This window comes from Dacryopinax primogenitus, assembly GCF_000292625.1.
Source record: "Dacryopinax primogenitus strain DJM-731 SS1 chromosome Unknown DACRYscaffold_16, whole genome shotgun sequence".
Classification (NCBI taxonomy): domain Eukaryota; kingdom Fungi; phylum Basidiomycota; class Dacrymycetes; order Dacrymycetales; family Dacrymycetaceae; genus Dacryopinax; species Dacryopinax primogenitus.
This window is the reverse complement of record NW_024467213.1, coordinates 105366-126504: the sequence shown is the minus strand read 5'-3', so window position 1 is coordinate 126504 and position 21139 is coordinate 105366. Positions and strand designations below refer to the sequence as shown.

Sequence of the window (21139 nt, the reverse complement as noted above, 5' to 3'; positions counted from 1 at the left end):
ATGCATTACACTCCAAGTACAGAGTCTCAAGATGACCAACGAGCAGAGGGCAGCAAGAGAACTAATCATCATCCGGCGGTCCCTCTGCCTCCTCCTCCCCAGCCTCCTTTCTCGCCTTCTCCGTCATCCTCCTCCTCATCCCCTCCACCTTCCCAGCAGCACCATTAAACATCCCCCCGGTCGCCTGCCCACACGCAGCGCACTTCGGCGTCTTCCTAAACCGCTGTATCGCGCATTTGGAACAGAAGTAGTGCCCGCACTTGGTGACGATCGGATCTGCGTACGGCTTGCGACAGAGAAGGCAGGCGAAGGGGATCTCTTCTTCGTCTGATGAATCGGCGTCTTTCTCCCCCGAAGCACCAGCGCGCTGCTGTTCCTCCCACTGTCTGTCCAACTGCCATCCCGCGAGATCTACAACATCAATCAATCAGTACCGCATCCCCCCAACAAGGAAAAAGACTCACAAGTCCCCCGATCGTGTAAAAACTTGCACGTATCCCCAAACCCGCAGTATCCCGTCTCCTTATAGTCCTTACACACATCCGGCTGGTAGTCCGTAATCGTGACCTGCCTAATCGTGCTCGGGTTCGCACGCACAGGGCCAGAACGCATCGTCTTGGGCATTTCCTGTTGCACCTTGATATGCGACTTGTACCCAGCTAGGCCGTGATACAGCCCATCGTCGGGGTCGGGAAGCTCTTCCTGGAGAGAAGGGTCGAGCTTGGCCCGTTTTCGCGCGTTGGCTTGCGATGCTTCTTCCCTCTCTTCGTCGGAGAGGGAGTATCCCTCAGGGAGAGCCGCAGTCCCAGAACCGTAGTTGACGTCCACCCTCTCCCTCTTCGTGCGCCTCGTACCTTGTGTAAGTAGGTTAGAAGCGGGCTTCTTAAGGGGGAGGACGACGGATGACGTTGTTGCTGCTGTTGTTGTTGCGGTGGGGTTGGGGCTGCTGGTGCTGGGAGAGGGAGAACGGGGTTTGGGCCGGGAGGAAGAAGGACGTGATTTGGGTGGTTTGCGGAAGAATGGGACGGGCGTGTCTGGGTCGGCCATATGCGTTCTTCTGAGGTGTATGATAGACGTCAAGTATTTGAGTACGGGAATACACTGAAAAGCGAGGTGAAGACAAGAGGATGGTGGTGGTCTGCGAGGTGTGTTGTAGTTTGTACGACTCACAGTTCTCTCGCCTCTTATGTGCAACGAGAATAAGCTTAGTAAGCGCATTGGGGCTGTGCTCTTAGCTGGGAGAAGACCCTGGAAAGCGAGGGACAGACCACGTGACTGGAGTTTTTGGTACATGGTCTTTGGCTCAAACATGTGTAGGCATAGACATTCTGGCCGCATTCTACGCGTATCATCCTCTCCAATTGAGGTAAAATCGTTCATATGAAGTATGCATCACAAGCCCATACTCTCTATTCTATTCCACCACCAGCGGCGCCTTCTAGCTAATAGAAAACCAACACCCTCAACTCGATACTCTGCCTCTTCGGCGCCCCCACCGGCGTACTCGGGTCCTCAAACGCCGTATGCGGTGTAAACCTACTTCCTCCCTCCCTCGGCTCCGAATCATAACATTTGATCAGCGCAACTTCGTCCGTCCCCATCCCTCGAAGGTAGTACCATTCGTACGCCGGGGAGTAGGCGATCTGGTACGTCTCGCCTTCTCGGTCAGGGTAGCGCAGGGTAGAGGGGACGAGGTTTGCTGGGCTGACGGTGCGCCCGTCCGCTAGGGCAAGGGGCATGTCGTACGCCGCGTTAGCAATAGGACGCCAGACGTTGATGATCTGGAACCTTCTCTTGCTCCTCGCACGGGCTTCTTCGGCCGGGAGGTGCCTGAACACACGAGCAAGAGCAGACTCCGGAGTCTGGTCGACATGTACCTGAGGAACAGGCTGGCGCGTGCTGGGCGTGTCGGGCGTAGGCTCAGCCCGGCGCCGGCGGATCGTGTGGTCGAATATGACCGCTTTCTCTGCTCCGGTTACGCGTTTGACGAGATCGATCGTCTCGCTGTAATACGCCTGTAACGCTGCCTCCGAATCCTCGAAGACGACTTCCTTCGTCGGCGCTTTGACAAATGCGAACCCCGTGCTGTCTAAGCCGACCTCCCCCTCCCTCCCACGCATGTTCCTAATTGTGGCAGCGAACGGTTCTGGCTTCCAGTTCCGGGGGGGGATGACACCCGTAGGGTCGGGAGTGATATAGTTGTACGGCTTGGAACCGTCGATCGTGCGGATGTAGTAGTTGAGAGAGGCGAGGACGGAGGTAGGCTCGTTCGCGAGCGTGAGGGTGCCGGAGGGGGACGTGCTGGTGGTAGTGGTGGTGGTGGTTATGGTGGCCATGGCGTGTTAGGTTGAGCAATCAGAACGACGAGCTGGAGGTCGAGCTAGTAAAGACGAGCTAGTCAACTAAGTCGAACAACAGCTGGCTGTCACTTCCAACTTCTCTGCCCAGCCAAGTCCACCCCGCCAGCAGCTTATATACCAAACCAAACCAAACCCGTCCACCCTCCAAGGGCCCCAAGGGAGATTACAAGCACGTCCCTACAAACGCCAGCCAGCATCTATCCACAGCGAGACCCTACGCCACGCTCGAAGCATAGGATCAGGAGCGGGAAGACTACCCTTGCTGTCCATGTTCCTGTGCAGAACGGATGAGCCATTTACTAGTACTGTCCATTGTGAGGAAGACGATATCGACATGAGGATGAGGGATGTCGCAATCGACTTGCTTTGTAAGGTGCAAAAGGAGAATATTAATGTCCGATGACGTCGGCTTTGTCAGCTTAGGGATTTGTCACTCTTCGGCGTTAACGAGTCCCCCGTCACCATCTATGTAGACATGAGGGCACTCTGTTCGCGCAATTTGACCACAGGAAAATAACATATTGACCAGGTTCCAGCCCATTCGACATAAAATAAGATACCAACATTCCATCACATGCATGCATGACAAACCCCCACATCCCCCTGCAGCTCCGAACAATCCACAGAAGAGGGTCACCAGCCCCAAGCATCATCGTCCCCCTCCTCCACTCCCTCCCTCCCACTCCCACTCCCACTCCCGCCTGCACTAAGAGCCACAGGCAGGGGTAACAACACCTCCTCCCCCACGCCCAGGAGCGCTTCCGAAAGAGGGTCGTCCATGAGGTTGAGATTGACGGAGCTTGCGCTCCTAGGACTGGGGATGGGGGAGAGAGCGGGCGGGCGGGAGACTTGGGTCGTTATACCTAGTGTGAGGGCGGAGAGGGACCGGGGGTGATCGGGGTTGGGAGAGGTGGGGGATCGGGAGTTGGGAGTTGGGGAAGTTGCAGATGCTGATGCAGTAGCGCTTGCGGTTGGAGGGGCAGCGAGAGAGGAGATAGATCCCGATTTCCTCGAGCTGGGGGACGTGAGCCGCTCACCATAATCCGCCAGTCCGTTCTTCCCCGTCCCCGTTCCCGTTCCCGTTCCCGTCCCGTTCTCCATCCCAGCAGGTGCAAACCCGAACCCAAGACCACTAAGCTGCCCCAACCCAGAGGAGAAAAGCTGACTAGCGCGCTTTGAAGAGCTCGTGTACGCGTCCGAGGACCTCAGGTCCTGGATCGCTTTTCCCAACGTGGACGTCAAGGCGTGCAGAGTCGGACCTTCAACAGATTTTGCAGTAGCGGAGGAGAGAGTGCTGAGAGGAGAAGGCGAGCGGGGTGCGGAGGAGTCCTCGGTCGTTGAGCTCGCTGAGGAGAGGGAGGAGATCGACTGCCTCTGTTCCCCTCTAAGCTTGAGTGGCTGCATCTGTACATGTGTCGCTTTCCCCTGAATGGGACTGAAGGGCCCTGGTGTGCTAGGTGCGCCCCCTGAGCTGGAAGAGGAGGGGGAAGCAAGCGAAGGGAGGGAAGTGACACTCTCGAACATCAAGTCGTTTATAATCCTCGACCCATGTTTCAAGACTTCGACGCTCTTCTCCCCAACACCTTTCTCCTTCCCTCCCGCCGTGCCCGTACCCGCCTGACTGCGGCTAACGATCCCCTCCCACTTCTTCTTCAGGCCCGAAAGCTCTTTTTCGGCATCCTGTAATTGCCGGCGGAGCTCCATCACGCGAGACTCTTTTTGCGCGATGAACGTGAGTAGGTCGGCGTGTTTCTCCGCTAGGGTGAGGGAAGCAGGGTTGGGCGTCTTCTGGGGTGTATCGGAGCTGGAGGGGGCTGCGGTGGTGGAAGACGAGGCGGACGCGGGGGGTGAGAGGACAGCAGGGGGGGAGAGGACGCTGTCGACGCTGCTTCCAGGCGGGCGGCGGGGGGAATAAGAGATACTCGACATCCGCGTGACGTTCGCCCTTCTCCTCCCGCTCCCTGCACCCGTACTGGGGGAACCGAGCGGCGTTGTGCTCCCACTTAAGGTACTGGGGGGAGGAGACCGGGTGTCGAGCAGGAGCGAAAGGGGTCGGAGGCGAGGTTTGGACCGCGGCGGAGAGGGCGGACTGGGTTGGGGGAGGACGCCCAGTGTGAGATGGGGTGCTGAGACGAGGGTGTTCATCGCTCCTATGAGGAGGGGGTGGTTGGTTGGTTGGTATGTTAGGGTAGGTGGTCGGTATGAAGGAATGTTGCGATTTTGATATCGAGATTCGACTCTGGAGTTGTTATCCAGAGACAAAAGAACGAGTGACAGATGAGCGTAAATGAGTGTAAATAACCTCTAGTAAGGAGTTCAAAGGTAAGATAAACTGGCTTTTGTTGTCAAGGGAAGATAGAAGAGAGGCCAAAAGAGGGTCAAGTGGAGAAAGGCACGCGCCCCGGAATTACCGGACTTGTTTCCTTCCGCTCCGGACAATCTTCCCATCCTTCTTTCCTCCAGGGTCTGACAACACCAGGATATGGATAGTACAGTCGATATACACTACTAGTACAATTCTCCATCAGGCAAGTCCAGCTAGCCTACATCACCTCCCTCCGAACAACCATCCTCAACTTCTGCTCCGCACCCGCATGTCTCCTCGTGACCTCAAACCCCCCTTGCCACGAATCATACACCTTCGTAACCTGGAGCGCAACCGTCCGTTTCCACCTCTTCTCAGCGACGTTCCTCGCTCTTGCGTCCACTCTCCTAGGCCACATCCCTGCTTCTGTCCCTGCCCCTATAGCAGAAGAAGGGAATGGAAGCCATTTATCCGGCTGGTTAAACGTGTGCGTTAGGACTTCCTCGTCTGACGCTCTCTGGAGCCTAGGCACCAGCCCATGCCCAGAAGGCCCATGAGAGTCCCTATGCGTGCAAAAGCTCTCCCAAGCCCTAGATCCATGAAATATCCGATCTTTGCATCCTTCATACGTGCAATAGAGGGAGAAGTACTCCCCTCCAGCCTCAAGGAGCGGGAGAACGTGCCTTTCGTCGCTCGCCACTCCCCGCGCGTCCCATTGACGGAGGAGCGCTTCCTCCTGCGGCAAATGCACTGCCAAGCAGTGGCGTAAGGCGTCGTTCGCGTCCTTAGCTAGGTGGCGGCACGTATAGCTCGGGTCGTTAGGCCACCGGTAAGGGCAGAGGAACCAGCCGGTGACGTCCATGCTCCCATCTGGATGGTAGATGATGCTCTCGTCCTGCTTAGGCTTGCGGAACGAGGTGGGCTTGCGTGCTGTTCGGCGCTTCTTCTGGAGCTTCGTGAGGACTCGTATAACCCGAAAGAAAACAGAGTAAACATACCCTCGGACGCTCCTCGAACTCGGGATCATACTCGAACGCGGGCCCAGCACCCGCAAGCTGCGGCTGGGCAAAGCTCAAAGGCGGGTACCCGAACGGGGCTGAACCTGAAGGCACGGGCAGGAAACCAACGGAAAGCTGGTGCAGCGCTCGGATCGCCGCCTCCGCCGCTGGGCTTGTGTTGCCTTTTGGGGACGTGAGGTCTAGCGGGCTATGCGCCTCCGAATCTGGGTGGCGTCGTTTCTGCACCAGTGCCTGTGAGCGACATGCCCCCTGCCTGCACCTGCAAAGGAACACTTACGCGTGATGGGCCTGCAAAGGCTTGATATCCGGTTTGAAAAAACTCAAACTGTCTCGGAGTGACTGTCTCCGGGAAACTGATCCCAAGCCCGTTCGTCGGTTGTCCCACTGGGCTGCTCTCTTGCAGCCATTGCTGAACTGTGCTGGAAGGATGCGTCGAGGGAGCAAGGATGTTGCTATCTGATCTGCTTCGTCCAAGGACGTTGCTCAAACGGCGACTAGCCTGTATCATCGTTGACATGAGTTCCAGATTCACGGCTTCTACGAGCAAGAACATGCCTGTGAAATCGCCGGTACCCGTACCGTCAAGCTTCGGGCAATCTGCAGCTCCGGGCCTTTCCCATTCCCTTTCAACCTCGACTCCCGGAACGGGCTGTCAAGCCCAGTGATGATCGGCCCGCGACCATCATTCGGCGACACAGGGGATGGAGTTTCTGGAAGGGCGGAGATCGACGACCGGATAGAATGAGAGTGGGTGAGGTCGTCTGGTGAAATGGAGTGCGAGGGTGTGAAAGGCGTCGAAGCACAGGTCTGGCATTCAAGAGGTTAATTCTCCTGCCTATAACACGGAAAGACGACTGACATTGAATGGGATGACGATTTGTGGTGTTTGAGGGTTGCGGAATTGTATGGCTCCTTGTGCGACAGGAGATTCCGATGGGGTCACGATGACCGGAGGTGGTGGATAACTAGGTCCATCCATAGCAGTCGGGACCAGGTCCTCCCTTCCATTAGTGGGTATTGCATCCTTCCAGAAGTCATCCCATTCCTCAGCTGACAGAGTGGGCTCGTTGGGGAAGCCAAAGTCGATATCAGTGTGTGGAAAGTCCATGTTCGAAGACGAAGAGCGATGCAGCCAGCGCAGGAGTTCGTATGGAGAGCCCAGGTGTCCGAAGACTTGATAAGATCGCCATCAGCGCCAGCCAACTTATATACGACGGCCATAGCAGAGTTGTTGAAGAGTGCGACAAGGACGCTGGCGGAGTATCACCTAGTCCCCGCGGGAAGCGAAGGTGATATACTTGCCAGAGGCTTAGCACAAACGTAGAACAAAAGTATACTCAAACACACACCCGCATGGCCTTGCTTCCGCTGCTTCTTTCTGGCTTTGTTTTTCACAGCCGTCAGAATGTGATGAAATGTATTGTCAATGCCGTAATTGCTCAAAGTTGATTTCCGCAATAACAGCGACTCGATGTTGAATTCTTTCGTATGTGATGAAGTATCACTGTTTAAATACAGGACTCCACGAACTGATCGAGGTGAAGTCGCCTGCCTCCGGTCTGCGAGACGCCGCTGACGGGAGACAGCCAGTCGCGCATCACCTTAGAGTCCGTAGCTTCGGCAAGAAATGGTCAATCCACACCACAGATCAAAACAGGCGAAAGCGTCTTCATACCGAGGAACAGATTATACGGTGCATGTGGCCGATACGTACATTTAGCGTGCAGAAGACGCGCAGTGGTAGGACACTCACCAGATCCTCCCATTCGCCAAGTATCCTATCGTCAAACTCCACCAGTCAGTTTTCTCACCGATAGAATTTCCAGATAGCCACATATTCCCTCCGCATACTCCACCGAAGCAGATATCAACTTGAGCCATTGGCAATCATTAGGTCGCAAGCTCAACGATAGTGCAGCACGTGACTAGTAGTCTTGGTTACTGTTCCCAGGAAGACCGGTTTAGGAGCAGCAAGCGTGGGCGTAGGCTTCGTTACTTCCTCAAATGGACCATGGCGGAGTATGAGAAGTCCCGGAGACCACGGCGTAGCGTGATTGCTAATATAGGTCAAGACAGGAACAAGATATGTGGCCGACTGAATCGATGAAAATTGCCTCCGACGCAGAGAGTTCGTATTCTGAAATTCGAACACACGAGTAGCCCCAAGTATAGTATGACCAACCACGCAATCACTCGATGATCTGAGGCTGGGTGAATGCATATAGCCGGATGAATGGATAAAAAGAGGTGTGATTGCTTGATAGAGTACAATGTATGCGCGAGATTAGACTGCGCGATCCTACAACTTCAAGCAAGTCAGCATATACTCCACTTTAAGCTTAAACCCCTCACGCACATCTCATGTCTTGTCCTTCTTTTCTTCTGGCTTAGATGCACTCGCCGCCATATGCGTAGGGACAGCCGCTGCCGGGGTATCGGGCACGCCCGCCAGCCCGAGGTTGTCCCAAGAATCGCGCTCCATCAGCCCACTACATTCTTTCAGTCCCAATCTATACCAATGAGATACTCAGACACGCACTTGGTCATCCGACACTCGAGGTAGGCCTTACTCTGCGGCCTGCATTCCTGGGACTGGCTCTTGTTCTGTTTCAGGCAGTTCAGGTACACCTGCATAAACTGCTTGCATTCCCCTATCGCTCTCTCAGCACGATCTCCCTGATTAGGACAGATGAAGCGCACCATCGTGGTCCAATGGAAACGAGCCTCGCTCGGGCGGTGTGACGACAAAAGACTGGAACGTCGGCGGGCGACCAAACGACATGGGCGTGAGCGTTGCAAATGGCAACCGACGTCCCCAGACGCGGAGGTATACAGCTTATGGCATCCACTTTCTCGGAACCGAGATGTTTGATATATTATTATTAATCCGATATTGTGCAGAATTACATTGAGGGGTGGTGCCAATCGTACAAAACACTATTCTTTGCTATGCGATATTGTGACAGCGCACCGCGACTGCGTACCACTATCTAAGCTGTCTCCCGAAAACTATAGGATGCGGTATCGGGATTCTTTTTCAGGTTGGAACGGTATGTTTATCCTGTCCAACCAGTCAACAGTCGACTTCCCAAGAACAAATACCACCTACCCGGAACATCAAACTCAACCTCTGCCCACCGATCATCTCCCTTCCCCCAACCACCCCCTTCTCCATAATCTCATGCTTAAACTTATACCTCATCACCCCCCTAACACACCCGCTCAGCACTTTCCTTCTGCAGGAACGCGGAACTCACTGAGTGATGTAAACGTCCCCCCCTCCCACCCTAAGGCAGAACTGCTTTCCCTCCTCTTCCCCCTCTCCCGTCATCTTCAGCACCCTCTCCCCACCAAGAGAAACACCCATGATCATCCCTCCGCTCGCCTGTAGGTTGTCCACATGCGCGTCGATGTATGCCGAGGCAGAGAGGTGCAATGCATGGAGGATGAGCTGCTCCTGTGGGTAAGGGGAAAGTGTGTAGAGCTTGTTGAGGATGGGCTGGAGAGCGTCGAGCGATTCGGGTGGGAAGAATGTTATGGGGCCTTCGCGAAACCGGCGAATCACTGAGTCGAAATGTCCCTACATGCCCATGTATGCTGTCAATATGCCTCCATCAGGCAACGGGAGGACGCAGAGCGCACCTCCTCAAACGTGTAACAGTCCTCGGGGAAGAAGACGTCCCACATGGGGTTTTCCCTCCTCTTCTCCTCCCGCACGAGGGTACTCATCTCCTCTCTCTCCTTTAACACCTCCCTCCTCCTCCTCTTCTGTTGCACAGTCGGCCTGAACACTTTATCCAGTTTCCCCAGACATGCTTGGAGCAATATCTTCTGTTCCTGGTGTGGGAGGAAATTGGGGTAGAACTTGAACTCGGATTTCCCTTGCTCGGTGATGGACGGCGGGGAAGGGGAAGGCCAGGAGATGACTTGGATGGGACAGTCGGGCTGCGAGGTGTCGGTGAGGGTGTAGCAGGGGTACGAGCTGTTCTGGCGGACCAGCTGACGAGCAGGGATTATGGTTGATGGGTGTCGGCAGCGAGAGACACGGAAGAGAGTGAGGGCTGTGGGTTGGACATGGCGTGGAGATGCCAACATTCGGAAAGGAGCAGGTTGACGCGCACAACAGAACGATCGATCCGAACAGGGTCTGATATCTGTGCTGCATCGGACCTGACCATCATCTGCAATCATTGTGCATGAACCTCCCCAATTGCCTTATGTGTCCAGCATATCATTATTCTGGCAGGGCAGTGTATCTGCCAGAGGGTTATGATATAGGGTTCGGATAAGAATCGCATTCATGAATTACACCCAAACGAGCGTCACAGGTCCACAGGAAAACAAGTAACCCTCCACTCCCTACTCCCTACGCCCCCGTGCCCTATTTCTCTCCATCGTCCGTGCGATCAATGCACGTTCGTCGCTCCATAGTTAGCCCCCGCCGGTGCCTGGCTCGAAAAGATTGGCTGATACTGTCCCGCTCCAACGTCTACATCCTCCATCAGCGCCCTAGCTCCCTTCAAGCATCCAAAAGACTCACATTGATACCCTCCAGCACCATACCTCTCCTCAGCGCGCATCTTCTTATATATCAACCAGAAAGCGTGCAAGTGGCCAGGTATATAGCCCAAAACTGTAAGGCAGATGTTGATCAGCAGGTCGCAGGAGCAGCCGGTGATGAACGCTGCTGCTGCGGGGGGGAAGAGGATAGCTACCTGGGAGATGTCAGTGGTGGTATGCATATATTTGGATTGAGGGTGCGTACGAGGATGAGAAGGATGTCAGAGCCGCGAACCATGTCGTCTGGTTATCGGTTTTTGGAGAGTAGTTTGTTGATTGCAAGTGAAGTTTCGCGGTTGATAACTAGCTTGAACACGAGGTGGAAAGCTTTATATGATGGTGGTCAGGATGAAAGGGATGAGGAGCACGTTTGAGGGAGTAAAGTGGAAGGGCGTGACCTCGACGCAGCGGGTGCGGAACCGATGATGCGCGCAGAACGCGCAGCTGACGTCACTCAGCCACGGAGTTCAACTTCCAATCAAAGGAGGCTTGGCACACCAACGTCGGATTTTCATCTCGCTTCAGTTTGAGAAAAGTTTGAGCATGGCAATGGGACTTGTATTCAGAACTACTACGATGCTAGGCTTTACTGAGCAAGAAAGGGATCGCATGTCGGAGGCTGTACTTTTGCAGTTCGCCGACCCGGCGCGCAAGGAAACGGTGAATTTCGAGCGAGAAAACAAGAACTGAGTGAGAGGAAGGGGGATCACATACGGATAACCAACCAGAGTTGGTTCGAATTTGGAAGAGGAGACCAGAATACCAGCAGGACCAACGGCGCAACACCAAGAAAGCCATGCCGGTTCTCATAGCCCTTACCTTTCTTACGCAGAGGCAACGCGGAGACGCCAACTTCAGACGCAGCTGATATCTAACCCTCAGCCACATTCACCAGAGAGGAAATTAGGCAGGGGCAGGAGGAGCTGTAGATAGATAAGTCAGGCAAGCAACGTTTCAAAATATATTACGCACCATCCCGTCCGTAGTCGCGCCTGTCCCTGTCATCGCGCCTTGGCCTGTCGTCCTCGGGATATCCACCACGGGGAGGGCGGTCCTCAAACCTGGGGCGATCTTCGTATCTCGGGCGGTCCTCATAGCCTCCACGAGCTTCTCCGTTCCTGGGAGCGTCGCGTCTTTCCCGATCGTCGTACCGGGGCCTGTCATCGTGCCTCGGGGGCCTGTCCGCATACCGGTCTTCACCACGAGTAGGAGGCTCGTTATACCGATCCCTGCCTGCGTCCCGGCGCTCGCGATCATCGAACCGCGGGCGATCTTCGTAGTCCCTCCGGGGTGGGGGAGGACGACGGTCGAAAGAGTCGCCACCACGCCTGCCTGGAGAGCGGGACCGGTCGCGCCTGAACTCCTTGTCGCGACTGTAGTCCACGCCAGAACCCCCAAGTCCGCCCTATCATCTGTCAACCGCCAGCTTGTCAAGAAACACGGCCTTGCCCACCTCGCCACGAGAGACACGAACGGTCACTCCACGGAGCTCCCTGTTGTTCAGCAGCCTCAGAGCGTTCTCCAAGTCGTCGGGCGTCAGATACTCCAAGATGCTGCGTATTAAGTGCTATGAGCATACGACCACACTTCAGTAGCAAATCCTCTCACCCTTCGCCCGGATTTTCCCTGTCGAGGTCGGAGAAGGTGACTGCACCAGCTTCGCGTCCGAAGTCCTTCAGGTCCTAGTGGCCAAGTACGCGTAAATCAGGATCCTCGTCGAGGTAAATGGAGCCACAGCCAAAGGATGTGAACGTGGATGCCATAAGGGTCCATACGGTCCGAGGAAAGGAAGTCCAACCATGCCATGAGGAACCAATGAATGGGCCGCCAACCACCCGATACCAGTGCAATCATCTCCGATAGAGTATTATGCAGCGACCGAAGTGATAGGATGAAAACGATGTGCGCCGCCACGCACGACGTTTGCATCTGAGTAGACAGCGTTAAGGAAGCCAATGTCCACGCTACGTGTCCAGGATCCACGACAATTCCAAGCAGGGAGCAGTTCGTACCTGCCAGCTGGTGTCCCGCGAAACGCCGTGGATTAAGACCCTGTACCCAGGCCTCCTCGTGAACGGACGACTGCAAACACGATCAGTAAGAGATAGAAAATACTAGGAGAAGTTGCCTTACGGTCCGCGCTCCTCGAACCCACCACCCCTTTCGCGCCTCGATTCCTTAGCAAGCTCGATAATGATGCTTGAACACGATCAGCTTGAGAACCCTGCAGGCTCACGATTTCACGTACGGTTCTCCGAGCAAGTTTTTCCCCTGAAAGTTCGCGACAACATCCTCTGCGTCCTTCGGATTCTCAAATTCGACAAAACCAAAGCCATTCATGATCCTGATGTCCTGGATCCGACCATATCCCTCGAAAAACTTTTCGATATCTTGTTTCATCGCGTCGCGCGGCATTTCTAGACACAAATTAGAGGCGAATCATACGCGTGGGCAATCAAAACATTCTTACTGCCAATGTAGATACGTTTGCTCGACATCTTGAGCTAGGACTCGGTTGATGAGTCGGGGCCAGGAAATGGTTGTTGAGCGTAAAGAAGGGAACGGGACGCCGCTGGCGCGGAAGTTTTTTTCACGTCTCAGGATTTCACACGTGGAGTATGCGCGTGATGTAGAGGGCGCGAGGGTGTTGTTGTCACCACGACGGTGCGTGAGGGAACAGGGACTTTGACAATCTCTTTCTTCAACTTGATACCTTGGAAATACCCTGAGAAGAGACTTTGATACCCCAGTAAATGGCACCCAAAGCTTCTGCTCTAAGTCCGGTTGATCCGTCAACTGTCGAGAATGGGGAAAAACAGCAAGACGCGCCCTGGATTTTGCGCAAGATCGTGGGAGTATGACTTGCTTTCCGGAGCTTCGCGATTTTCTCTGAACTGTGATAAAGACCATGAGTGGACGATTGGTATTATCCACTCTCCAATCGGTGCGGGCTACTGGGAACTCTCTGTATTGCTTATCGCCCGTAAGCTCTTCCTCGGCGAGGCTGCTGTGATGCTGAACTGCGCAGTGGGGTGACTCCTCAATCATGATATTGCCTTGTATTCGTGTACGAGATGTCGTCATGCATGCTGTTGTGGCAGCTACAGGAGGCACGGCAGCTGTTGCGACTCCACTGCTTCATGTTGTGGGAGATTCAATTGTACACGCTGGATTGGATTGCATCGCTACTGAAGTTGCAACAATCGGCACCTACCACATCGCTGCTCATGTACGTCTACCAGTTTTATATCTTTTCCTTTGTATTGAAATGGTTCTATAGGGGATGAACGAGATGCTCGCCGAGAAGATTGGTAATCAGTTTCCACACCGCTCCCAGAAGCTCGAAACAACGGCAATCATGAGCATCCTCATTACCCTGAAGCACAAGCATACCATGGACGACGCAGCGCTCGGATTCTATCGCTCATCTACCCATTCTGACACCAATCTCTTGTCTGATGTTGCCGATTATCTCTCTATACAAAAGGGCTGGTATGGATTTCAGACCCCTTTCCAGGGATGCCACGCTAACGCCGCCACCTCTAGGTTCAGTCCTTATCTATTTGCTTCCAAAAGACGGCCCGTCATCCCTCGTGCGATGCGGCCTGATGTTGTGTTTTGTCATGTCAGTAGTTCATGTCATTTAGGATTGCTTCAATCCTTACACCTCCGAAGGGACCATTTCTCGAGGGAGATTATCGAGTTGCAGAAACCCTTCTATCGAACTCTGCCTCTGTACTCGATCTCGCCCCGCCACCGCCTCCGCCAGTCCCACAGCCCAATAAATCCTTCCTGAACCTACCACTTCTAGGGAAGAATTCTCCGAACAGCTCTCGCACTCCTTCCCGCACTCCTTCCCCGGCCCCTGAGGGTGTAGCCCTTCCGCCGCTCGAACTTCCACCACGTCGGTTGCTCGTGTGCCTGGTTGGTATCAAGCCGCACCGAGCGCTCTGGGCGACGTCTGCCCGCCCAGGAGAATCCATCTTCCATTACTTGCTGCTCGATGGAGTGCCTGCAATTGTGCTCCCCGCACTTCCAGGCTGCCCCTTGCTCGCGTGGGATACCCTGACTCTGACAGACATGTACAAGAAAGTGGTTGACGGAGCGGTCGTGCCTGAAAAGTGGCAAGGGATCGTCAGCATCTTGTTCGAATATCTGTGTTTGTGCGTCGACTGGGATAGGCTCCTTGTTCCCACGACAACTGCAAACGGGAACGCGGAACCGACGATGGACCTGAAGCAGAGCGCCCTGCGAAGCGCTATCGATCTGCTCGTTGAGGGTGCAGTGAGGAGTGTCGAGTATAAGGACGTGAAGAAGAATGTGGATATAGATCGGGCGGGTATTGTCATGTTCCGTATGCCATAGACACCATGCACCATCTAGCACGAACACACAGTATACTTGAGACTGACATTGTTCTACAAGATGTTGATATGAATACGCCCTGGAATGTGCCTACGGCTTCTTCACCACCTTGGGTGGTTTAGGCTTCTCAAACAACCTGCTAGGCACGCCCTGCCCCTCGTCCTTCCTCCTCGCCCGCTGCATCTCCAGCAGTTTCTTGATAACCCCTTCATCGCTCATCCCCTGCCCTTGGCTTCCTGGTCGGGCGCTCTGCAGCCGATTCCTGTCAGCATCCGCCTCGCCCACTTGATGCCTCCCCCATAGTGCCCAGAGGGAGATAATCTCCTGTACAATCTGCGCTACGGTGCCATAGGAGACGTTTAGCGAGGCGAGGAAGTCGACTGGATTCGGCAAGGGGTCGGAGGGCGCTTTAGAACGGGTAGCATAGCCTCGTGCGGGAGCATCGGTCTGGTCAATACGGGCACGGGCATCGTCATCGAGCACGAGGGTGAGGAATATCGCGGCGATAGCGATAAGGTGCGGGTGATAGAGGAGACAGAAGTCACCCCGAAGAGTGTCGTTTACGATGTGCCTATCGACTAATCAGCCATCCATCCTATCAGTTAAACATGATGCAACGCACCAAGCCTGGCTCCGAGCATTCTCTTCAAACTGCAGTGTTCCCTTCCCCGTGCTCCAGAATCTTCTCGCATCAACAAGCCCCTCTCCAGCTTCACCCTCCTCACTCTCCCCCCCGCTGCGGGAAGCGCTCGACTCCCCACACAGCTGCATCAACGTACGATATGGATGATGCATGATCAGGTGGAAATCGAGGTCTTCAAGCAGGTAGAATTCCATCTCCGCGATGGACTGAGGGTCAGGCATCGTTATCTGAAGGCCGTAGTCTAGAGCAGAGGATGAGTAACTGCACAATGACCCTGAAGGGTAAAGACACACCCTGTTGATACATATTCTTCGTCTCTGTCGCAATAGGTTTGAAATGGAGCGGTACTTCCTCTATCTTTGTTGCCACGTATAGGCAGGTAGGAACGACGACATAAGGATCGGTCTCGCAGAAGTTGTTCTTGAGATAATAGCGCTTGAAGTATACGATAGCTGTTGCGACGACCTGCGCACGGATGCCTAAGCGCTTTCCCAGTCGGGCGATCACTATTTCGCATAATGAGACTCATGATATAGTAGGTCGTGTATTACACGCACTATTCGCGAAAAATATACTAATGACCGCAAGCTCCTCGGCCGTCGCATACTTGAGGTCATCTTCACGCGACTGCCCGAGGGAAATACGGTCTATGATCCAATGATTGCTGCAAGAAGTTAGATGATATCAGCCAGAAAGGGGACGAACATACTAGTGGGAAGATGCCCAGAAATTTGAGGTCATCTACGCATGCTGCGTGAAGCAGGGAAGGCGGCAAAGCTGAACTAAGCGCCAGCAGAGGGTTGCCCAAGACGGCACGTGATGACAACACGGTCCCCACGATTGTGCGTGCGAAAAAATCTATTCTCAAATAAACACTAGATGATACAGTAATAGGCGCAGATGTTGGGATCTCCCCGATCAGAGGCTCGTCTCGATCTTCATAGATAGCCGCCCATGGTCGGAGCCTTCCGAAACCGGAGATTACCCCAATATAGACTCAACCGACATTGACCTTGTCTCTTCTCATCGAAGGATTACATCGCACCGTCCGCCTCCGATGCCAATCTCGGATACCGCCTGTTACGTTCTCCCAATTGTGGAGATCGACGCGTACATTTCATCACCCGGCGTTTCCCACGGTCAGACAGACCTCATCACCAACCCTCTTCGTTTTCAACGCCCGTTCCATAGCCAAGAACGCCTTCAAGCTCACATCCAATCGGGAGATCTCGTCATCCACCGCTTCTTTCGCTTTCTTCCCCGCTGATTTGCCGTCCGTGCCGGAGGATAGGACGTCTTCTGGCCAAAGGGATTCGGGAACAGCAGCAGCAGTGAGCTTTTGACGAGCGACGAGGAGGTCGGCGTGGTATGCCTCGAGCACTTCGGTGTAGAGGTCGTACACGCATGTAGCACATCCGCTCATGCAACATTCTAGCACCAAAAATGAGGAGGAGTTGGTTGGAGTTAGCTATCAAGGGTGCTCACCATCGCTCGCTGGAGGCATCGGCATCTCCGGCAACTCAATCCCCTTCAACACCCTCTTCGATTTCCCATCCACCCTTGTTGACAAAGGAGCGGACGTCATTTCCGCAGGTATCACCTCTTTCATGAACGGAACTTCCCCAGGTTTTGGAGTTTCCTGGAAGGACGTGAACACCGGCTGTGAAGCAAGGGAGATGTAGGTATTCGGGTGATTATTTGAGAGCAACTGCGGGTAAGCGCCAAGGTTTATCCCACCACGCCGACGGCGAACAGCGCCTGGTGGTTTGGGAGGCATAAGAATCGGGAGCGCAGAGGTTGTGCTTGTGCTTTGTAATCGTGCCGCGAGGGCAATGCTTCTTCGAACAGTAGATATACGTGCATCGTGAATTGTGCAAAGGTATCGTACTGAGGGTAGCTGTATCATAAATTCATATGACCGCCAATCTAGAGAACCGTTGTTGTTGACGAAGAGAACAGAAAAAAATTCATGGAAAAGGCCCGTACTGGAGTATATGACGTCGTTAGTCAGGGTTGTGGTAGTTGCGAGAACATGTCCGTATATCGCCGAAGGTCCGCGGGGTTACCAACCGCGCTCTGATTTGGAGCATCCTTCAGAAATCATTAGACTCGCTGGCGAATCTAAAGTCGACTTTCAAATACAGAAGGACAGAGAAAACAGTATCCCTTACTCACTCGATGCTGAGACGGCAAGTCAGGGAACGACGCACTTCCAGGAATTGGGCTCCCTGACACAACTCCAGGTTTTCCAAGTCCTTGGATGATCTAGGCTCCTCAGTTCCTGAGTACGATATTCCATTCCCCTGCTATCCAGTGTCAATACTAGAGGTATGCAACATCGACTGGAGAATTTACGCTCGGCGTAGGGAATCTGACCAAATGTGGCGTACAACGTGGCTGGTCACGGTCCACCAACCCCCTTATCCTTCAGACACCCCGCCGGCCTGCCTCGGCTCCGTCATTCACTTCAGCATCGCGCCCGGTTGGAACGGTCTCCTACTTCGGTCTAGCGGTTCCTGGTAATGTCGTAATGAGTCTAACTCCCGCCGGCATGGACAGTACAGTCGTATGATTGTGGACACGTGCTTGGGACGTTACTTCTCGGTGGATGCCATACCGCGAATTCGGGATTCCTTGAGCATCCCCATGGTGCGGTTATGAGCTCATGTAACTGTCTAGTATTCCGGGAATCCGATTGTGGCAGGCTGCAACAGACAGGCGATGCGAGATCAGAGACTGCGCCGCGGTATAGTGGACGGAAGCGAATACATTACGATCACGTGAAGATTTGTATCTCTTATTCGACCAGCCATCTCTTCAGCCGCAATGTCGAGGGGAAGACAATTACGTTGAGTCTCAAGCGAAAAGTCGGAATCATGCAAGCCGCTATAGATTCCTGGATGAAGATGCTGACTGGAGGACCAATCAAAACCGGGAAATCCGATGATGTTATTACCGGGCTGTCCGAGACGACAAGCCATCCCAGCCTAGTCACTATACTCACCATCGCTCCAATCCTCGTTCTCTCCCAGGATCCGCCCCCTCTGCTAGCCCTTCATATAGCTCATCCCCGCGGTAATCTCTAATGTCAGGCTGCCGCAACCCACCGTCTATCGTTCACCAGCCAGACTCAATCTCGTCGGCTTTCCCACAATGCGCTCTCGCTCCTCTTCCCTCGAGTCGCTCATCTGCGCACTCTGCCTCTCAACAGTCGCTGTCAACGCTCTCCCTACCTTCCACCTCTGGCAACGTGATTCCAGCCCCGAAATCGTCGCTCGTGCACACGTCCCCGACCCCCGTGTCCTGAACCTCGAGACAGTCGTAATCGAAGTCTCCGTAACCGACTCCTTCCAATCGCAGGACATCCCACCCTCCTTCGTCCGCCCTTCTCGCCGACGGTCGAAAGGACTCGACGGTCTTCCATCACGTCTCGTCGACCAAGCCGACGAACTCGATTTCGGGCCAGACACCTCCACCTTCTCCCCCGATTTCCACGAGGTCGGTGACGAGCAGCCAGACCAGTTCTGGGAGGTGATGCAGGCCCTCAAGGCTGCTTCTCAAGATACGTACAACGCGATGTTCGACGGGGTCAATGGGTTCTCTCGACTAAGGAAGATCCTTCCTTTCACAAAGGCAACAAAGGGTCGCCTTGGGAGGCGAACGAAATGAAGTCTTCTTGCCAAGGTGAGACAGACGATCTCCGCCGTCGCCCTGCTCCTATCGATGACTCAAGACCCCGAAATTACTTTCTCAGCCAACACCTTAATAGCTCTGTCATTATGGGTTGCGCCTGGTTAGCACGCGCCACGTACAAAGATAGATGGCTTCTCTGGGATACGGATTGTGTCGTTTGTATCAATTTCTTTCTGCTCGACTGGATAAGCTGGTATTTTACATTCGAAAATGTAGCTATGCTGTATTTCTCCCTTCTATTGTGGAAATTCCCGTCAATGGTATTGTGCACACTGTACCCCACGATGTCTCGTGTTCTGTAGAGGTTTCACCCGTCTGATCGGGTCTATAGCATATCAATTCTCGTTGATCCCTCTAAAGGAAAGGAGAAGATATCAGAACTATGGTAATCGGAAGAGAGCTTGTCCAACCTTCTCCCGCTCCATTAAGCATATCGTCTGAACGCCTTGTGCAAAGAAAGTCTTTTGTGCTGAAGCGCTTCGACCACCTAGCTGACACGTGATAGCCTTCCTGTCTCGGCAATGTCCAGCGGTTCCTTGGACTTTGGGCAGGAAAGCGTAGATAAGCACCGTATTCAACGCACCATACAGGATTTATAATAGCCACAACACGTTTCGACAGATCCTGAAAATAGTCTTCTTTTCCGAGAGGTTTCAAAGGAAGTATGCTGCTGTGGGAGATTTTAACGCTGCCCTTGAGCCAGTGCACGGTTCCAATATTATCGCGCACTGAATTAGAAAGTTGTCACATAATCTAGGCCTATGATGCACACAACGTCAGCGACTTTCGCTAAATTTTCCCGCGACGCACACACCTAGACCAATCTATATTTATAACAACACATTCCGTCCGCGAGCTGTTCCAGCCGGGTTGGACAGGAACTGGGAAGCCAGCAGAGCGAGACCACCCAAGCGTTGTGTGCACAAGCAGATACCATTTCCCATTTACGAAGAGCATCGACTTGTCAAGATGTATTTGAGCCAAGGGTGCTTGAGAATCTATTGTTTCCTTGGGAAACGCGCACGTGAGCCAGCGAAAGAAGCAGATTGATATCGCTGAAGTCCCTGCTTCCTGCCAAGCTCTGGACTCGAAGATATGAAGATAAGCGCTGCAACCCCGCATTTCGCATTACCAATTGTGCGGGGTTGATAATGAGTTTGCTCATCAGCGCAGTCGGGTAAAGTTGATATCAGAACAGGGGTAGGTTCGTTATCCTTCGTAGCGGAAGCCGGGAATAGACTTGCAGGGGCTGAGTGGAGGTCTAGCAAAAATTGCTCTTCCCTGTCAGTCGTACTTTCTAAACACGCAGGCGGAAACAGGACAACGGAGTGGTGAATCCGCAAATAGGATACCTCCATTCATTGCCGTTGAGGGGATGTCACTAAGGGTGTTGATAATTATCAGCGAGGGAAAATGGTGATAATGAGATTGCTCTCCTATCTCAGAACTTCTCGGCGAGCGTCACCTCACAGAACTCCTATTCTTCGATTTCCTTCTGTGGGTTTCCTGTCCCAAGGCTTCCCCCACGAGGAACGGATAAAGACACGGTTGAAGAGCGGTCAGACGACCGAGGAGCCCGCCAGCATCGAAGCGGTAATTTTGCCTGATCCATATTTACTTGTCTATCAAGATCGGACTGCAAGTAGTGGTCTGGCCTTGAGTGACCGAGTGGTTCGAGTGTAGAAACAAGTGTGACCGAAGGGGCGTGTCGACGCCAGCCAAGCACCGAGGCGCCTCTCACACGCCACCCGTAGTCCTCGTGCCTCCTTCTCCTCCTCCTCATAACCGTATCCCCTGCTATCCTTTTACCGTTCTGCGCAGTCTATTCTTTACGAATTCGTCGCCGTATCGTTCAGAGATCAGAGGCCGATCAATAGATCAGGACCAAGGGACGTCACATCACGGCGGTGCAAGATTTTGTCGTTGGTCGGGAGCGTCGATTACGCGTGCGGAACGTCGCCTGCATCCGTACCACCGTCGCTCGTCGTTGGCAGCTTCCTTCCACCTGCTTTTTCCCTCGTCGTCGCCATCCATTATCCTACCACCGACAGCGTCGGCCCACCAGCAAGGCAAAGGCGTATAGGCAACATCTGCCACTCTTCACAGCTCAGCACTCCGCGGACACTCAGCCCAGCAAGAACATTCACCGCTCCGCGGTCGATCACTCTGTCAAATCTCGTCACTGGACTGAATA

The 21139-nt window shown here is 53.9% G+C and overlaps 11 protein-coding genes across 11 annotated transcripts; 2 read left to right on the top strand and 9 right to left on the bottom strand.

The window, feature by feature from the left end:
* Positions 1-91: 91 nt before the first annotated feature.
* DACRYDRAFT_41899 (uncharacterized protein) lies at positions 92-1026 on the bottom strand (the record flags this gene model as incomplete). Its single annotated transcript, XM_040774512.1, has 2 exons — positions 92-411; positions 465-1026. Coding segments are annotated over 2 exons (882 nt in total), but the record flags the coding sequence as incomplete, so codon positions are not given.
* A 370-nt stretch (positions 1027-1396) lies between these two features.
* On the bottom strand, positions 1397-2652 carry DACRYDRAFT_23821 (uncharacterized protein). Its single transcript, XM_040773411.1, has one exon. It carries the CDS (start codon positions 2334-2336, stop codon positions 1443-1445), a length of 894 nt encoding a protein of 297 aa, XP_040626110.1. The 5' UTR covers positions 2337-2652; the 3' UTR covers positions 1397-1442.
* A 216-nt stretch (positions 2653-2868) lies between these two features.
* DACRYDRAFT_23820 (uncharacterized protein) lies at positions 2869-4680 on the bottom strand. Its single transcript, XM_040773410.1, has one exon. The coding sequence runs from the start codon at positions 4503-4505 to the stop codon at positions 2994-2996; it is 1512 nt and encodes a 503-aa protein (XP_040626109.1). The 5' UTR covers positions 4506-4680; the 3' UTR covers positions 2869-2993.
* Positions 4681-4903: 223 nt separating this feature from the next.
* On the bottom strand, positions 4904-7443 carry DACRYDRAFT_117977 (uncharacterized protein; the record flags this gene model as incomplete). The annotated part of the gene is made up of 6 exons (XM_040770503.1): positions 7034-7443; positions 6544-6981; positions 6264-6491; positions 5962-6183; positions 5664-5903; positions 4904-5611 (listed from the first exon to the last, which is right to left on the bottom strand). Exons 2-6 carry the CDS (start codon positions 6790-6792, stop codon positions 4904-4906), a joined length of 1647 nt encoding a protein of 548 aa, XP_040626108.1. The 5' UTR covers positions 6793-6981; positions 7034-7443.
* Positions 7444-7932: 489 nt separating this feature from the next.
* Positions 7933-8469, bottom strand: DACRYDRAFT_23819 (uncharacterized protein; the record flags this gene model as incomplete). Its single annotated transcript, XM_040773409.1, has 4 exons — positions 7933-7989; positions 8041-8173; positions 8224-8335; positions 8385-8469. 3 exons carry the CDS (start codon positions 8464-8466, stop codon positions 8044-8046), a joined length of 324 nt encoding a protein of 107 aa, XP_040626107.1. The 3' UTR covers positions 7933-7989; positions 8041-8043.
* Positions 8470-8604: 135 nt separating this feature from the next.
* DACRYDRAFT_117975 (uncharacterized protein) lies at positions 8605-10613 on the bottom strand. The gene is made up of 7 exons (XM_040770502.1): positions 10450-10613; positions 10225-10399; positions 10100-10173; positions 9327-9629; positions 8942-9264; positions 8794-8893; positions 8605-8745 (listed from the first exon to the last, which is right to left on the bottom strand). The coding sequence occupies exons 1-7, from the start codon at positions 10480-10482 to the stop codon at positions 8722-8724; spliced, it is 1032 nt and encodes a 343-aa protein (XP_040626106.1). The 5' UTR covers positions 10483-10613; the 3' UTR covers positions 8605-8721.
* Positions 10614-10795: 182 nt separating this feature from the next.
* DACRYDRAFT_23817 (uncharacterized protein) lies at positions 10796-12760 on the bottom strand. Its single transcript, XM_040773408.1, has 8 exons — positions 12715-12760; positions 12493-12661; positions 12378-12443; positions 12257-12326; positions 11853-11926; positions 11698-11797; positions 11217-11649; positions 10796-11167 (listed from the first exon to the last, which is right to left on the bottom strand). Exons 1-8 carry the CDS (start codon positions 12740-12742, stop codon positions 11148-11150), a joined length of 960 nt encoding a protein of 319 aa, XP_040626105.1. The 5' UTR covers positions 12743-12760; the 3' UTR covers positions 10796-11147.
* A 392-nt stretch (positions 12761-13152) lies between these two features.
* On the top strand, positions 13153-14609 carry DACRYDRAFT_56277 (uncharacterized protein; the record flags this gene model as incomplete). Its single annotated transcript, XM_040775364.1, has 5 exons — positions 13153-13227; positions 13273-13473; positions 13525-13736; positions 13791-13869; positions 13920-14609. 5 exons carry the CDS (start codon positions 13153-13155, stop codon positions 14607-14609), a joined length of 1257 nt encoding a protein of 418 aa, XP_040626104.1.
* Positions 14610-14699: 90 nt separating this feature from the next.
* DACRYDRAFT_56095 (C/H/G cyclin) lies at positions 14700-15993 on the bottom strand (the record flags this gene model as incomplete). Its single annotated transcript, XM_040775355.1, has 5 exons — positions 14700-15187; positions 15218-15493; positions 15546-15758; positions 15810-15916; positions 15962-15993. The coding sequence occupies 5 exons, from the start codon at positions 15991-15993 to the stop codon at positions 14700-14702; spliced, it is 1116 nt and encodes a 371-aa protein (XP_040626103.1).
* A 110-nt stretch (positions 15994-16103) lies between these two features.
* DACRYDRAFT_23815 (uncharacterized protein) lies at positions 16104-17409 on the bottom strand. The gene is made up of 2 exons (XM_040773407.1): positions 16738-17409; positions 16104-16683 (listed from the first exon to the last, which is right to left on the bottom strand). Exons 1-2 carry the CDS (start codon positions 17156-17158, stop codon positions 16373-16375), a joined length of 732 nt encoding a protein of 243 aa, XP_040626102.1. The 5' UTR covers positions 17159-17409; the 3' UTR covers positions 16104-16372.
* Positions 17410-18405: 996 nt separating this feature from the next.
* DACRYDRAFT_17415 (uncharacterized protein) lies at positions 18406-18921 on the top strand (the record flags this gene model as incomplete). The annotated part of the gene is made up of 1 exon (XM_040771282.1): positions 18406-18921. The coding sequence occupies one exon, from the start codon at positions 18406-18408 to the stop codon at positions 18919-18921; it is 516 nt and encodes a 171-aa protein (XP_040626101.1).
* Positions 18922-21139: the final 2218 nt, after the last annotated feature.